General features: G+C 51.6%; 1 protein-coding gene across 1 annotated transcript; it reads right to left on the bottom strand.

The window, feature by feature from the left end:
• Nucleotides 1-692: 692 nt before the first annotated feature.
• On the bottom strand, nt 693-13,240 carry slc30a10 (solute carrier family 30 member 10). The gene is made up of 4 exons (XM_088626033.1): nt 12,218-13,240; nt 7,408-7,485; nt 6,901-7,140; nt 693-5,595 (listed from the first exon to the last, which is right to left on the bottom strand). Exons 1-4 carry the CDS (start codon nt 12,696-12,698, stop codon nt 5,237-5,239), a joined length of 1,158 nt encoding a protein of 385 aa, XP_088482159.1. The 5' UTR covers nt 12,699-13,240; the 3' UTR covers nt 693-5,236.
• Between the last annotated feature and the right edge of the window lie 5,178 nt (nt 13,241-18,418).

Here is an 18,418-nt window from a genome sequence, read left to right as displayed (position 1 = left end):
ATGGTAAGAGTTGTGAGAAGGTGTGTGCTGGCCTTGGTCAGTGTTGGATCAGGGCAGGCTCTCTCTGTCAGACGCCTCTGTCCTGCAGCACTGGCACTGGTGTTCTGTGTTCTGGTCCTCTGCTGCCCCCTAGTGCACAAGCCGTTGAGCACAGAGACACTGGTTTTTAGCCTCAGATGACTCACTTTCCTGGGTAATGCTAATGCTTGAACATCCTGAGATATCCTAATCGAGTTAGCAATTATAGAAAAGATTCAGAGCCTGAAACCGTTAGACCTCCGAGTGCCCCGCAGGGATCTGGACCTATTCTGAGGCAGTCCCTCTTTTCCCTAAACCTGGACTGAACAAGAGTGAGGAGAACATTCCCCACTCCCAGTCAGCTGAAGAAGTACTTGTTCATTGCTCAGCTGCTCCCATTCTCTGTGCCCACTGTGGCACAGCATCGTGAGCAAATGGTTTCTCTGGGGCATTTTTTTAATGGACTTTTTCAAACAGTTTCAAAGACAGTTCTATGCAACAAAAACTGCCGAGACAGGGGGGCTCACGAGAAAAGAAAACGGACCTGGGGGGGGCCGATGAGAGATTCTGGGGGCAGTTTCTGCACCGTGTGTCTGCCCATGAGCGCAGGGTCAGTGCAGGCCAGTCTCCAGAAACTGTGTGTGAGAAACAGCAGCCAAGACCCAGACACTTCGTTCCGCTGAGAAACCCAACATCACAAGGATAAGGATTTATTTCAGTGCTCACAAACGCCCCCGTGTCTGGGGAACTTTTATAGGGAAAAACAAACAAAAAGGAAAAAATCAACATCATGATTGAATAGAAACGGAGAGAAAAGGAAAAAGGAGAAAAGGAAGTCTTCCGTCCTGATCTAAACGTGTAGGAGAGTGACAGCTCTCCGATGGGCAGGGAGGGAGCTCCAGGGCGGGGGAGCCAGCCGGCTGCAGCAGACCTGTGAGAAGACTCCGCTGGGTCACAGCGAGGGATGAGAGAGGAGCATGGCAGGGATTTGGTGTGAAGGGCTTTTTTTGGGAGGAAGAGGAGTTAGTGAAGGCGTGTCGGGGTTGGTTGAACGCGTAAAGAGTTTTGGGCCGTGTGAAGTTTGTTGGGGGGAGAACGGACTGTTCCAGTGATCCAGCCGAGACGCAATGAAGGCAGGAATCGGGGCTCTGCAGCAGCGTCGCCAAGCACAGAGCGAATGTGGCCAGTGTTTCTGAGGAGACACTCACAGCTGGCTGCTGTTTGTGTCTCACAACAGCGCTGCGGGTCCAACAAGACCCCCAGATTAGGGCATAATCTGGGGCTACTGGTTCCAACTTGTAGGGAGTTTAATAAAAGAGAGGATCTTCCGTTATTCACGCACATTGCCTCAGTTTTTGTCCTATTTAAATGGGGGAAATTTGAGCTCCACCAGGCCTGAGTTTTTTTAATAATTTGACATAATTGAGACGTCACATGTACTAGAGATATAAAGTTGAACATTGTCAGCGTAAAAATGAAAGCAGCCACTCTTTTTTGCCAACAGAACTGCCTAATGGGTGTAAATGGATTAAAGGAATTATTTCATTAAATTAAAAACAGAATGAGTTCTAGGATGGAGCCTGGGGGGGCACCTGAAGAGTGCTGGGACAATTTTGGACGTATAGTGATTAACAGTAACAAATAACACTGAAACTAGTTTCAAAGCCGTTTACTCAAACATGAACAGGATTGAAGTCGATCTAGCAGGGTGTGATGGTCCATGGTGTCAAACGCAGCTGTCAGCTCTATAACTACCAATTGAGAACACAAGCCAGTGTCCACGTTTAATAGTGGTCATTTAAAAATGACACCAAGGCTGTCTCTGTACTGTGGGCTGGTCTGAAACAGACTGAAACTGCTCACAGAGGTCATCTGAGGACAAATGAGATTGTAATTGAATGGCAGATTGGTTAACCAAGATCTTTGTAGGGAAGATGAGAAATAGGATGGTAATTTGCAAATTCAGTGGTATCTGTTAGATTTTTTTTTTAAGCAGAGAAGAGTAATGCTGGGTGGATATATTCCTAGTGTAGTTCAGTTGGGTAGCTTTCTTCCTTTTTTCAGCATGGACTAAACCTATTGCTTGTTCCTTATATTCCTAGTGGCCCACTAAGACAAGCAGGGAGGAGAGTTGTCCTGAAAACTACAAGTTCCAGAATCCTCAGCTGCCAGAACAGGAAGTGAGTCCCAGCCCAGCCCCCCTGCCTGTGCTGTAGCAGTTTTCTCAGTTAAAAAAGGCTTCCTGTCAGGGGCTGAGGGGGACTGGAGTCTAGTGAGGGAATTGGGAGGAAGTCCTGCAGGTTAGCAGGAAGTAACTGTAGTTTGCAAAGGAACAATAGGTTTATTCCATGCTGAAAAGAGAAGAAAGAAAACAACGTTTCGGCCCTGGAGCCTTCTTCAGGTGTGAGAGTAACCGTAGTCTGACCTGGATTTTGGACCCCAGCCTAGAAAAGATGATGAAGTAATGAAGATTATGTTTCTGTGTATTTGGAAACTTTCACAGCCCAACAGAGCCCGAGCTCTAAGCGAGGGGCTTGAGGTTTTTTTGGGGGTTCTGTGCTGTGATAAAGGGTGAAGATGAAGTCTGATCTCAGCGCGGTGGGGAGAGGAGCAGGAAGTGCCTGTGGTCCTGGCCCGCCTCTTCGGACCCAGAGGCTCCAGCAGAGCTTTCGAATACACTTCCAACTGGAGCCAGAAGTCGAGAGAAACGGGGATCAGGGCTCCGAGTGTGTACAGAAGTGCATCACCCTGTTGAGACTTCCCCCGCAGCTGGAGTGATGGTGTCCAGGGAGCGGCGCTGTGTCCCCACGGGGCCGAGAGCACAGCCCTGAGCGAGGGGGCTAGGACAGCCCGTTCCAGACCACCAGGAGCCGATGATATCCCTGATCCGCAATATCGACTCCCTACTGAAGAGGAGTCCAGTAGGCTGGCCGCTGATATCTCTGATCCTGGATATCGACTCCCTACTGAGGAGTCACCTGGATTTACAATCGAGCAGCAGCTGAGGCCAGTGACAGTGACACACGTCTCCCCCTTCAACCGCTACGTGTACCCCAATATACCATGCACGCAGCATGGGGTGCTCTCCTTGACTACAGTTCTGAGGTTAACAAACAGCAGCAAACCAGAAACCTGCACTGTGACACAAGCTTCCAGCTCCCAGAGCACAAACGCAAACTAAGGAACAAACAATATTATCTCTGCAAAACAGCCCGGCGGAGAGAAATAGCAGCCAGAAGCTCTGCCCCCACCCTCGCGCACACACCCACGTGCAGACACACTCACACTCGCGCACACACCCACGTGCAGACACACTCACACTCGCGCACACACCCACGTGCAGACACACTCACACTCGCGTGCAGACACACTCACACTCGCGCACACACCCACGTGCAGACACACTCACACTCGTGCACACACCCACGTGCAGACACACTCACACTCATGCACATACATGTTCAGACACACACACTCACGCACACACACGGTCAGACACACAGTCACACACCCACGTGCAGACACACTCACACTCACGTTCAGACACGCACACACACGGTCAGACACACACGTGCAGACACACTCACACTCACGCACACACACGGTCAGACACACATAAGCCCACATGCAGACACACTCACTCAGGCACACACACACACAGCCTCACGTACGCACAGAACTACACATGCACACACCCCAGTGCACAGACCCCTCCTCCTTCCCCACCCAGATCACTAGAACAGGTTGTGTAGTTGCACATTGACCTGTGAATATCTGCAACAGACAGACGATACAGCACCGAGTCCAGCACGTCGGACAGCTCCCAGACAAATCTCCCCGCCTGCTGGCTGCTGCTGCTCTTCACTCTCACTTTCTAGCTTATTGTTAAATCACTAAGAGCATGACAACGTCACCACCACACGCTTTCACACAGAATTCCCAGCAGCCTCTCCCCATATTCCATACGTGCCCAGTTAGGAACAGCCTGGGGCACTGGAGGAGAGACGTTTTACCATTCCTGCATCTCAAAAAGATTTATGCCTCACTTCTTGGCAATGATAGAAGTAAAAGATATTTCTGAAACGAAGACCTGAGTGTGAAAAAAAACCTTCAAAATTCAAAACAACAGGTTCAATTCAGGATTCAATCGTTGTACATAATTAAGAGCTCATTTGGAAGGTGGGGCTATTCCAGGACCAGCACTGAGAAACGCTGGTATGGACAGCGCTCCCAACAGAGGCCAGCAGCGCCCCCGTGTGGGCTCCACCGGTACTGCAGGCTCTCTGGCTTTATATTAACCCTTCGCCCCCATGTCCTGCCAGTGGTGCAAATTCCAGGAGAGGGTGAGGTTTTGCTTCTCTATAATCGGTCAGGACTGGTCCCAGCAGTAATCTGAGGTTTTGCTTCTCTATAATCGGTCAGGACTGGTCCCAGCTGTAATCTGAGGTTTTGCTTCTCTATAATCGGTCAGGATTGGTCCCAGCAGAAATCTGAGGTTTTGCTTCTCTATAATCGGTCAGGACTGGTCCCAGCAGTAATCTGAGGTTTTGCTTCTCTATAATCGGTCAGGATTGGTCCCAGCAGTAATCTGAGGTTTTGCTTCTCTAAACTCAACCTGGAATGGTCCCAGCAGTAGAATAATTTAATAATAATAATAATAATTACTTATACTTATATAGCGCTTTTCTGGACACTCCACTCAAAGCACTTTACAGGTAATGGGGATCCCCTCCACCACCACCAATGTGCAGCCCCACCTGGATGATGTGACGGCAGCCATAGTGCGCCAGTACACTCACCACACACCAGCTCTCAGTGGGGAGGAGAACAGAATAATGAAGCCAGTTCATAGGGGGGGATTATTAGGAGGCCATGATTGGTGAGGGTCAATGGGAAAATTGGCCAGGACGCCGGGGTTACACCCCTACTCTTTTCAAGAAATGCCCTGGGATTTTTAATGACCCGTCACTATACTGGGGTATTAGGACCCACATGGACCGCAGGGTGAGCGCCCCCTGCTGGCCCCACTTACACCTCTTCCAGCAGCAACCTTAGTTTTTCCCAGGAGGTCTCCCATCCAGGTACTGGCCAGGCTCACACCTGCTGAGCTTCAGTGGGCTGCCAGTTGTGAGTTGTGAGCCGCAGGATGATATGGCTGCAGGCCGGAAGGCTTCCTCCTCGCCCCCAGGGCCTGTGTCCTCGGCCCGGGTCAGGGGCTTCAGAACTGGGTGCTCTCCAGGCAGCTGCTGGTGCCGGTGCCGCCCTCGGCCCCTCCTGCCTCCGCGTCCCGCTGCCCCGCCGCCCGGGGCACCGCGGCGCTGGCGCTCAGGCGCCCGTTGCAAGCGGCGCTGGGCTCGGCCGGCAGGCAGGGGGCGCCACCGCTGAACTCGGGCTGGATGGTGACGGAGCGCACCCCCGCGGCGCGGAAGAGCTCGCGGACGCGCTGCGAGACGCCGGCGAAGGCCTGCGAGTCCGCGCAGCTCACGTGCAGCGTGGCCACGTTGTGCCCGCGGGCCAGCTCCCAGATGTGCAGCTCGCGGACCCCCTGGACCCCCGGCAGCTTGTCCAGGGCGTCCGCTGGGCAGAGAGAGACACAGAGGGAGAGGGGGCATCAGGACACAACCACACACACAGAGCCCAGAGACAGGGGCAGATCCGTGTCTTAGCCCCGCGGACCGAAGACTCTGGGAGATCTGTACTGGTACCAGTGCTCAACCAGTACAGGAGGAGTTCTGGGTCAACAGTGTATGAGTACAGGATCAGAACAGGAGCAATACTGTACAAGTATTGGGTCAGTCCTGAATCAATACTGTATGAGTACAGGATCAGAACTGGATCAATACTGTACAAGTATTGGGTCAGTCCTGAATCAATACTGTATGAGTACAGGATCAGAACTGGATCAATACTGTACAAGTATTGGGTCAGTCCTGAATCAATACTGTATGAGTACAGGATCAGTACTGCACACGCAGTGGTTCAGCTCTGAATCAGGATCAGAATGAGTACAGGATTGGAATAGGATCAATACTGTACAAGTACAGGATGGATGTGATTAGTACTGATCACTATCGATGCTTTACTCACACACTTCCTCATTCAGCTGGACTCGAATGCTCTTTCTGATGGATTAACACGGAGAACGACCAGTCAGATGGACCACTTGCACTATAGGGCACACACCCGTTCTTACAGATCTGTGTGCCATTTATACTTTTCAATGTCAGTGATATTAACAATATCGCAATTTGATTAATAACATTTGAATACTGCAATATCGTATCTAAAATGAATCAGTTGCTCTGCACGTCTGACTAGTGTGATCGTTGCCCTTGCTTTCCCTAGCTCAGGAAAGAAAACACTGGGCCAAGGCAATCTGATGCCAGTTCTCGCATGTACAGCCCAGACTCAGCAACACGGGCTGTGCATGCATGACGTTTTCAAGCTAGCGAAAGGTTGAGGTGTCAGTGTCCCTTGAGAAATGGTGGGCTTTCCATTTTGAAAGCCTTCCACCTTTCAAAAAGACCCGTAACAGTTTCCTAACAGCGCCATGCCCTGAAATGTTAGTTTTGCAACCTGTTTTACCTCGTACGCCGCGGGTAGTTTTGACCTTTTTCCTGACAAAAAGGTGTTGATTGCACCAAGACAGCCCTCAAAGTGCCAGAACCTCCCCACGGATTGACAGTGAGGGATTTTACACTTGTGTGTGAAAACTGTACCAGCGACACAAATCGTGAGCTTTCCTGTGAAAACAGTATTTATTGTCTTTGAACTTAGTTTCGTGCTGTTTGTGTGCCAGTACTGGCCCTATTGGTCTGCATGTGTGCGCTGGCCGGCGGGGAGCACTGAACACTGCCCCCCAGTGTGGGGCTGGGGGCTCACCGATGCCGTGGACCGCCAGGCCCTGGGGGACCATCTGCAGCAGGATGGAGCCGGTCTCCTTGACGAGGGGCGCCGCGGACGACAGGATGATGATCACCATGACGATGGTGAGGCTGGGGTCCACGTAGCACTGCCAGTTACAGGGGGCCTCAGGGGGCAGGGGCAGCGCGAAAAAGATGGCAGAGGCCACCACCACCACCACCGAACCCAGGGCATCACCCAGCACATGGAGCAACACTCCTGAGAGAGAGAGATTCAACCTGGCAGTGAGCACACTGAAGGAGAAGGAGGCTCTACAGCATCAACCCCCCCACAGAGATCTGCCCGGGAACATTTGAAGGTGGAATCCAACCCATTGCTCTATACAGCAGTGAAGTGTGGGGTCCCCACACAGACCAGGATTACACTAACTGGGACAAACACCCCGTAGAGAGGGGCAGGAAGTGCAGGTGATGTTGTGATGGGGTCAGCAGAGTTGGGGTGCTGGGGGCGGAGGGGTTACTGCACCTCGGATGTTGAGGGGCTGGCTGTCCTCCTTCACATTGCCCTCCTGGTCTGGGGTGCTGCCGGTCAGCACTGGGGCACCTGTATACCGACAAGACAGGCGGTGTGTGTACAAGGTCTACAAGAGAAACGCCACAGGCTCAGTTCCCTCGTCAGGCAGACGGGTCACAGACAGAGAGACAGGCACACAGAAATAGACCGACTGGTGAAAAACCAGAAAGGGAGACAGAGAGACAGGCACACAGAAATAGACAGGTGAAAAGCCAGAAAGGGAGACAGAGAGACAGGCACACAGATGGACTGGCGCACAGGAGCACACACAGACAAGCAAAAAAGACAGCAGCACAGGTAGACAGGTAAAAAGAGAGACAGGCACACAGACACGTGCATCTTAATGCTCTGTCAAAACAAAGATGGAGCAGACAGCCCCCATACTGAGGCACCAAACACAAGAGCAAAGAGAGAGATGACCAGGATTATATTTGATCTGCCCTGAGGTCAAACCTGACTGCTCTTTCTGACAGTGGAAGCTGTGGTTCAGTGGGTGAGGTGAACCCCTTACAATCAGAGGGTTCCCAGTGCAGCCCCTGGCTCAGCTCCTGACAGTCTAAGCGTGTCACCCTGCACTCCCCTGTGCTCTGGGATGAGAATGAAGGCCCAGTATACACCCCCTGCTCTCGGGAGGTTCCTGGTTCAAGTCCAGGCTGTGTCCCTGACTGGCTGTGTGTGTCTCCCTGTGTGTGTCACTGAGCAGAAGGACTGAGGTACCACTGCTCACTCCTCTTGAATATAAATCAAGCGGCACGACAATAAATTGAAGGTAGGAGAAGAATGCAGTTACCTCAGATACACTGTGACTTTACTTCACCTTTCTCCCCAACACCCCTCCCACCTCCAGAAATAGCTCCTTATCTCTCCATGCATGAGAGAGTCTCTCAGGCAGCACAGCAGATAACATCACTTGCAGTTTCCATTTCTGCAAGCAATCCTCCCCTCTTATCAACTGTGTCCCGTTCTGCACAAGCTCTCTGCCCTGAGTGCCCCTCTGCTTCACTGACCCCTCCCATTCTGACTCACTGCCCCAGCCCAGCGACTCACCCCACCTGAGGTCAGGAGGCGCTGCGGCACGCCAAGAGTGGTGGGTGCAGGACGGAAACCGCGTTGGGGCTGTGCAAGCTTGCATGGGTGGGAAACAAAAACATCTTTCTGCTTCTGTGTGTCCTGTTGTGTTCCCAGATGTGAGTGATGTAGAATTAAGGTGCTCAAGGGTCTTCTCAACTGAGCTCCTGATTAGCTAAAAGGACTTATTATTTCCTTCCCTGTCCCAGCTCAGGCCTGTTCCTCCAGTCTAAAGCAGGTACTTCTGGGCTGCTGGAGGAGACTCTGAGCTTCACCACACACTCCACAGGCTCACACTGAACTCCAGGATAAGAGGGTCTCCAACTCTGGTGCTAGGAAGCCCCAGTCCAACGAATCCAAAGGTCTCCAGCCCTGGGATCCCAAATCCAGTGTCCAGGGATTTCCAGTCCTGGGTCGTAGCTCCCTAGATCCAGGGCTGGAGACTGTGATTCAGGTGACCTATAAGAGTAACTGGACTGGGGCTGCAGGACCAGGGCTGGAGACTCTGATTCAGGTGACCTATAAGAGTAACTGGACTGGGGCTGCAGGACCAGGGCTGGAGACTGTGATTCAGGTGACCTATAAGAGTAACTGGACTGGGACTGCAGGACCAGGGCTGGAGACTGTGATTCAGGTGACCTATAAGAGTAACTGGACTGGGGCTGCAGGACTAGAGCTGGAGATCCCTTTCTCTCTTCCTAAGTAAAATGTGATGTGCCCGTACTTTCCTGTGAGCGTGTGACCCTGCGACACTCCCTTCTGGCAGACACATGACACCTCTGCAGAAGAGGAAGTGTCCAGTCAGAAGGAGAACTGAAACAGTGAAATAAAGAGGTGCAGGGCTGGATGTCCACACCGGTTTGTCAGGAGCCTCACAGACTTGGTGCACAACATCAGAATCTGGACCTGGGACTCTTGATTTGATTAATGATCTGCTGTTGGTATCACTTCCGAAAATGAGACAGACTGGAGCCCCAGTCCAGCGAGATCATCCTTGGTCCCAGGGAGCCTCGATTCCATTAATTCAGGGAAAAAATTTAAAGCATGCTTCAAGGCATTATTACTGACCACTAATCAATTAAGTGTCAACCTCTGACTACCCACAGCAGGAAGTGGCTCAGAACGCTACCAGAGCCAGGAACACACTGCAGTGCTGTCACCATGGCAACAACAGGTGCACAGCGAGCGCTGTCATGCTGTGAGAGTCACATGGCACAGTGGTCACATGGGGGGAGGCTGGATTTAAAGAGACAAAGCATAATGAGCAGATCAGAAACCACATTCTTACTGACAGCTGGACAGAAACACATTCAAACTGACTGTATTGTCAAAGACACTTGTAGATGTGAAAATTACTGTAACTGTTACTGTTACAACAACCCAGTTGTAACAGGACTGTTCTACTGTACTGGGACTGTAGCCCCTATTGTAACAGGACTGATCTACTGTAATAATAATAATAATAATAATAATTGCTTACACTTATATACCGCTTTTCTGGACACTCCACTCAAAGCGCTTTACAGGTAATGGGGTCTCCCCTCCACCACCACCAATGTGCAGCCCCACCTGGATGATGCGACGGCAGCCATAGTGCACCAGTGCACTCCCCACACATCAGCCTTCAGTGGGGAGGAGAGCAGAGTGATGAAGCCAGTTCATAGAGGGGGATTATTAGGAGGCCATGATTGGTAAGGGCCAATGGGAAATTTGGCCAGGACGCTGGGGTTACACCCCTACTATTTTCGAGAAACGCCCTGGGATTTTTAATGACCACAGAGAGTCAGGACCTCGGTTTTATGTCTCATCCAAAGGACGGCGCCTGTTTTACAGTATAGTGTCCCCGTCACTATACTGGGGGATTAGGACCCACATGGACCGCAGGGTGAGCGCCCCCTGCTGGCCCCACTAACACCTCTTCCAGCAGCAACCTTAGTTTTTCCAGGAGGTCTCCCATCCAGGGACTGACCAGGCTCACACCTGCTGAGCTTCAGTGGGTTGCCAGTTGTGAGTTGCAGGGTGATATACACAGAATATATAGGACAGGACTGTTCTACTGTACTGGGACTGTAGCTCCTATTGTAACAGGACTGTTCTACTGTACTGGGACTGTAGCCCCTATTGTAACAGGACAGTTCTACTGAACTGGGACTGTAGCCCCTATTGTAACAGGACTGATCTACTGTACTGGGACTGTAGCTCCTATTGTAACAGGACTGTTCTACTGCACTGGGACTGTAGCTCCTATTGTAACAGGACTGTTCTACTGTACTGGGACTGTAGCCCCTATTGTAACAGGACTGTTCTACCGTACTGGGACTGTAGCTCCTATTGTAACAGGACTGTTCTACCACACTGGGACTGTAGCTCCTATTGTAACAGGACTGTTCTACTGTACTGGGACTGTAGCTCCTATTGTAACAGGACTGATCTACCGTACTGGGACTGTAGCTCCTGTTGTAACAGGACTGATCTACCGTACTGGGACTGTAGCTCCTATTGTAACAGGACTGATCTACCGTACTGGGACTGTAGCTCCTATTGTAACAGGACTGATCTACTGTACTGGGACTGTAGCCCCTATTGTAACAGGACTGTTCTACTGTACTGGGACTGTAGCCCCTATTGTAACAGGACTGTTCTACTGTACTGGGACTGTAGCTCCTATTGTAACAGGACTGTTCTACTGTACTGGGACTGTAGCCCCTATTGTAACAGGACTGATCTACTGTACTGGGACTGTAGCTCCTGTTGTAACAGGACTGATCTACTGTACTGGGACTGTAGCTCCTATTGTAACAGGACTGATCTACCGTACTGGGACTGTAGCTCCTATTGTAACAGGACTGATCTACTGTACTGGGACTGTAGCCCCTATTGTAACAGGACTGTTCTACTGTACTGGGACTGTAGCTCCTATTGTAACAGGACTGATCTACTGTACTGGGACTGTAGCCCCTATTGTAACAGGACTGTTCTACTGTACTGGGACTGTAGCTCCTATTGTAACAGGACTGTTCTACTGTACTGGGACTGTAGCCCCTATTGTAACAGGACTGTTCTACTGTACTGGGACTGTAGCTCCTATTGTAACAGGACTGATCTACTGTACTGGCAGTGTTTCCCTCTCATGTACTGTGGGCTCATTAAAAAGAACCCCTTGTGATTTGTTCTGTCCTGAGTGTGAAGGTGTGCATAGCCAGGCACCAGGTGTCTCATCTGTAGTTAATCAGAGCGCGATGTGCTTCGTATCTCTGGGGACCCTTCTCAACTGGTCTCCAGCACTAACAGCACAGTCACAGGCCCTCCACTGCCCCCCTGCTTGAGAAACCTAGCAGCTGGAGCACAGAACCAGCGACAGCAGTAAACTATCTATGTTCCTTTTTCTGTCCAAGAGAATGTTGAAATGAAGTTGCTATCGACCTCATGAGATAACTCACGTCTGCGTCCCGCTGGCGACAAGCGAGTCTGTGCGTAATGTTACACAAGAGAGTAAATTGTTATTACTGTATATTATTATTATTAGGATTATTAACTATTATGATGATTTTTGCCGAGCTTAGCTGTCTGGAGTCTCGGGAGCGCCTAGAATTAGCGGCGCGGTACCCCGGATCAGTCCCTACGTGCCTGGGCCGGCACTGGAGAGCGGGCTCTCCCACGCCGCCAAGTGACTTAAAGAGGCTTTGAGAGGCACCTGCTCCGCCGTGCGCGTCCTCCTTCTCCCGCGCCGAGCTCCCTCTCTTCCTCTTCCTCCTGGCGCACCCGCCGCAGTCCTGGAAGATGAGCAGCCCGACGATGTTGACGGCCAGCCCCAGCGCCCCCACGATCAGCACCAGCTTCGGGTCGTCGATCCTCTCCGGGCTCACCAGCCTCTTCACGGCCTCCACGGTGATGGAGAAGCAAAGGGCGCCGAGGAAGACGGCGTTGGCCAGCGCCCCGACCACCTCCGCCCGGAGCAGCCCGTACGTGCAGCGGCCCGAGCTGGGCCGGCGCGACACGCGGGCGGCGGTCAGCCCGACGCACAGCGACATCAGGTCGGACAGCATGTTGAAGGAGTCCGACACCAGCGCGATGGAGTTGCCCAGGTAACCGGCCACGATCTCGGCCACGAAAAACACGAAAGTCAGCACCAGCATGAAAATCAGGCGGCACGTTTTCCCGCTGTACCGGCCCATTTTCACCGTTAAGTCTGCGCTGCTTGCTGAGAGAGGACTCGGCGCAGCTTGCGATGTGAAGGACCTGGCTCGTACGCGCACGTCTGAAGCCGCCACCGGTTGCGTGCAGCGAGCTGAGCGGAGCCTGACCCGGGGCTCCCATTAACAGCCGCGCGAAGAGAGACCTGTCGATCCTGCCCTCCCGGGACCGTGACGGTAACTCAGGTCCCCGCCGGTCCGCCCGCACGCCGCGCAGTCACGCGCTCTCCCCCCGAGTGGAAACTGCAGTGTCATCGCCGGCGCGCGGTCTTGCTTATATCCCCTCCGCGAGCGCCCTTCGCTCCGCGCGGGTACAATACACAGAAAGAGCTGATTCTCCGAAATTGTTATCTGATCCACGTTCACGCCGGTGTCGCTTTCTTCTACTGTTACAGGTGTTTACTCTATCCGTCTTGCGTCTCCACACCCCGCTCCTTGCCTGTCTGTCTCTCTCCACCCCCCTCTCCTTCTGCGGGATTGTTTCAAACTGCAGGAGCTGTATTGGCACGACGCAAGGACTACAGTGTTCCCACAGCGGCAACACATAAAAAAACTGTCGCTTTTCTGACACTTAAAAAAAAAACCCATCAATAAATAAGTTTGAGGTCGAAATAAATACGTTTCTAAATCAATAATCAGATATCGTCTAAGGGAAATACCTGATATATATTCACACGTGTATTGCATATGAAGAGTAAATATATTCATAGTGAAGCTCACGGTGAAAGTCCTGATTGTCAAGCTGCACAGTAGATCGCTGTTATGTGAATGCACTCGCTAAATATTTACTACTTTATCTGTTTTTACAGCGCAATTAGTTTCAGAACAGGAGCAGAGATTCTTGGCCCTGCAGTGACAACAGCCCTGTGAAAACCTCCTGCCAGGCTTTTCCAAGAAACCATGATAAGGTCTTTCAGAAAGGTTATAAACGAGAAAAGGCCACTCGGTTCACTACAAACACACCCTAAAGGCAGAAGAAACACACACATAAACGCTCAGAAACCGAGGAGTCAGTAAATCAATAAAAATGGAATCATTTCAATTCAACAAAACCAGAAGAACTGGCCGCCCAAAATGATTGAGTCTCTCGTTTAAAATCTCTACCAACAGACCACAAACATGATCACAGAGCTACGGGACAAGCTCAAGCCCCTCGACCCACAAAAAGCCTGCGGTCAAGAAGGATTCAAGACGATGCCGAGACACAGCAGCTCAGAGCTGCAGCAAGCCCTGCTCAACTCTTCAGCCTCACCCTGAGAGCTGCGTGTTTCCCCGAGGCCTGGAACCAAGGACTGATCAGGCCCGTCTACAAGAGTGGAGACAGACTCGATCCCAACAACTACCGGGGCATCTGTGTGAACAGTAACCTGGGGAAGGTATCCTGAACACACGAATACTGGCCTTCCTTACCGAACACAATGTCCTGAGTAAGAGACAAATTGGCTTCTTACCAGATCACCGTGCATTCCTACAACTGTACACCCGATCACATTCACACCCTACGCACACTGATAGACAACCGTTATTTGACGTTATCTGGCACAAACGACAATTTTATCAACTTCTCCAAAATGGCATAAGAGGGTAACTACATCATTTTAATTAAATCAATGTACTCGGAGAACAAATGTGCAGTGAAAATTGGAAACAAAAGGACAGATTATTCATTCAGGGTCGTGGGGTGAGACAGGGCTGCAGCCTGAGCCCAACACTGTTCAATATTTATATCAACTAATTAGCAGGAATGTTGGAGCAGTCTGCAGCTCCTGTTCTCACACTACATGACAGACAGATCAAGTTCCTGCTCTACACAGATGACCTGATACTGCTGTCGCCCACAGGACAGGGGCTGCAGCAGAACCTGGCACTTCTGGAGCAGTATTGTCAGACCTGGGCACTGCCAGCCCATCTGGACCCAGAACAGGGGCTGCAGCAGAACCTGGCACTGCTGGAGCAGTACTGTCAGACCTGGACACTGCCAGTCAATGTGGATAAGACCAGAGTTATGATTTTCCAGAACTAAGCCCAAGCTCAGGGAAATAGGTACAGTACCAGTTCATACTGAACAAGAACACACTGGAACACACAACCAGCTACACACACCTTGGGCTGACAATCAGCTCATCTGGAAGTTTTGACCTGGCAGTGAAGGCACTGAGAGAGAAGGCACTCAGGGCATTCTACGCAATAGGAAGGAGGCTCTTTAACATCAACCCACCAACAAGAATCTGCCTCCAAATATTTGAAAGTGTAATCCAACCCATTGCCCTATACGGCAGTGAAGTGTGGGGTCCCCTCACAGACCAGAAGTACACTCAATGGGACAAACACCCCACAGAAACTCTGCACATGGAGATCTGTAGGAACATCCTCTATGTGCAGAGAAAAACACCTAACAATATGTGCATGGCTGAAATAGGCCATTACCTATTACTAATCAGAATATAGAAAACAATCAAATATTGGTTACACATGAAAATCAATTCCTATGACCACAAGGCCCTGCTGAGCCCAGAGAAGAGCCCCCTCAGCCAGCTGGTCCTGAGGCTCACTGACACCACCCAGCCTCAGGACAGCCCTGCTAGAGCAACACGAATCAAAATCAACCACATCACAACACCACCTCACCCACTGGGACACACACAACACAACACAAACTGGAATGATGCAGGACCCTAAACACACAACACACAAGAGCTGAGTATCTGACCAGTGTAAGAAATAGCACAGAGCAACAGCGCCTGACGAAGTCGAGGCAGTGACCACAGCCTGGACAGAGAAACTGGACACAGGCAGACCTGGACTAGTGTTGAGCACGTTCAGTCCATTACACACACATTACTTGCGTCTTGAGCTCTCAAGTGAAGAATTACTCTTTTCCCTCCCCAAAAGGCTCCTGGTAATCTAATTATGCCCGATCACATGCTGTGCTGGTATCCATTACTGCAGGTGCGTGTTCAGAGACACGTAGCAGCCAGCCTCTGTCCATCCAGACGGACCACTCCGGAGGAGATCACAGACAGGAGCTGAGCTCTTGCCTGCCTGGCGAACAGCCCTGAGTCCTGACATCGGAACCTCGCAGCAGCGCTGTCAGAGGGTCCTGTTCCAGCCAGTGGTTCAACACGGCACCACACAGCAGGACTCGTTTCCACTCCTGTCTTACAGAGGGCAGAGAGGAGAGACTGCCAGCAGCTCACAGCTGACCAGTGGGCTGTGCTGCTTCGCACAGTCTGGTGCCTGCAATCCAGACTGGGTCGTGCAAACTAGGTGGACCTGAGATTCCTGTGCGGTCTGATCAGGGGCCTGCAGGCAGCAGAGGCACAGCTCCTCGCCTGACATCTGGCACTTTAATTAAACCAATTTGGACCGCAGGGTCTCTACCCCTGGGCCCCGGGGAGCCCCAGTACAGTCAGTCCAGGGGTCTTGATCTCTGGTCCCTGGGAGCCCCAGTGCGGTCAGTCCAGGGGTCTCGATCCCTGAGCCCCAGTACGGTCAGTCCAGGGGTCTCGATCCCTGAGCCCTGAGCCCCAGTACGGTCAGTCCAGGGGTCTCGATCCCTGAGCCCTGAGCCCCAGTACGGTCAGTCCAGGGTCTCGATCCCTGGGCCCCAGTATACTCAGTCCAGGGTCTCGATCCCTGAGCCCTGAGCCCCAGTACAGTCAGTCCAGGGGTCTCGATCCCTGAGCCCTGAGCCCCAGTATACTCAGTCCAGGGGTCTCGATCCCTGGGCCCCAGTATACTCAGTCCAGGGTCTCGATCCCTGAGCCCTGAGCCCCAGTACAGTCAGTCCAGGGGTCTCGATCCCTGAGCCCTGAGCCCCAGTATACTCAGTCCAGGGGTCTCGATCCCTGAGCCCCAGTATACTCAGTCCAGGGGTCTCGATCCCTGAGCCCTGAGCCCCAGTACAGTCAGTCCAGGGGTCTCGATCCCTGGCCCCAGGGAGCCCCAGAACACTCAGTCCAGGGTCTCGATCCCTGGGCCCCGGGAGCCCCAGTACACACAGTCCAGGGGTCTCCAGCCCTGCTCAGGAGGAGCCCCAATGCCGAAGGTTTTGTAGGTCACGTCATCTCAAATCATCAATTTGTAAAGATCTGGAACAATTCCACTGGGATTAAATTAACATGTGAATGTAAGTAAAGTAATTCAGAGATCAATTCAGTTCAGAGGGACAAGCATCAGCAAGTGCTTTTCAGCGCTCGAGGACCAGAGCTGCTCAAGGACTCTTCCTGATTCATCAATAGCTTACAGGTGTTGTCAGTCTTTAGAAACAGGTGCCTATGAGACGCAATATACTGGGGCTCTCCAGGACCGGGGTTCAAGGCACCTTCCCTAAAACACAGGGTGTTTAATTATATCCATCTTCCACACTTCCAGGGATCCCTGTGCTCACCCTCCTCCAGCCCGTGACAGCACTTCAGACGGAGCACTCTGCTGGAAGTGCACAAGACTCACAAGAGGCTGCTGCCCTGATCACCCACCTCTTTTCTAACCACTTCTTCCAATTAGTATTAAGAATTGGCTTCTGGGAAACCTGTCCCTGGTGTGAGTGTGTGTTTGTGTCTGTGTGTGTCCTGCAACGGACTGGTGTCCCATCCAGAGCGTATCCTGCCTGTATTGGATAAACTGATTAGAAACTAGCTGGGGGGATTATTGTCTGGAATACCCAGCTGTGTTGATCTCCCATCTGTCCCATGCCCACACAGCAGTCCTTGCTGAAACTGTTTCTAATTCCAGCCCCAGGGTCTGTGCCTTTCATCAACACGCCAACCCTGGCTGTCCTCAGGGCCCCAGACGTCCAGAAGACATGGCCTTCAGAAATCTGAAGGGTGTGCAGGAAATAGGGGCCCATTTGACTTGACTGCAGTTTAGAAACAGAGAATCTAAACTTTAGTCCAGCTGTAATTTACATGCGACCAGAGACTAGACCTTCACCACCCACCCCTTCACCTCTTAAGTAAAATGTTTCCTGTTCGCCGTGAATTCTCCCTCAGTTTCCAGCTGTGGCCCTGTGTCCGTGTCTCTCTGCTGGGTGTGAAACAGTCCTCTGGCTTGATCCTGCCTGTATCCCTCAGAGCTCTGTGTACCTGGATCACACCTCCTCTCTCCTGGGCTGGAGAGATGTAGCTCCCCCTGCCTGTCTGAACACGACAGTCCCCCCGAGACCTGGGATCTTGTCCTCCTGCTCGGGACACTTTCTAGGGCTGGAAGATCTTTTCTGTGGGTGATGTGGTGATCAACCCTGAACACAGTCCTCTAGCTGAGATCTGACCAGAGCAGAGCAGAGCTTCAACAGATCTCCCTGGACTGTGAGAAGGATGTAATGCATCTGTATTACAGGTGGGTAGCTGCGTCAGCATGTGTAGGTTGCAAAGGAACAAGTAATAGGTTTATTCCATGCTGGAAAGAGAAGAAAGAAAACATTTTGTCCGTGGAGCCTTCTTCAGGTGTGAGAAAGACAGGGCAGTGAGCAAAGGTAACCTAGCAGGAGAACATTACTTGTTCCATCTGTTCTAGTGCAGGACAGAGACCTGGGCCTGAAATGCAAAACAGGTGTAGGACACAGAGGCTTAGGACAAGACAGGCAGATACATAGAACAGCCAGAGATGTGCCAGATGAAGAAAACAATTAGACAGGTCTGGTTTTCAATTTGACACACATCAGGGGAAAACATTTATGAAATAAAACCCAAAGCCCAGTCTGA

Source organism: Lepisosteus platostomus, chromosome 3 (genome assembly GCF_059453375.1).
Source record: "Lepisosteus platostomus isolate fLepPlt1 chromosome 3, fLepPlt1.hap1, whole genome shotgun sequence".
NCBI classification, from domain to species: Eukaryota; Metazoa; Chordata; class Actinopteri; order Semionotiformes; family Lepisosteidae; genus Lepisosteus; species Lepisosteus platostomus.
Note: the sequence above shows the minus strand (reverse complement) of the source record. Positions and strands in the feature narration are given on the sequence as shown.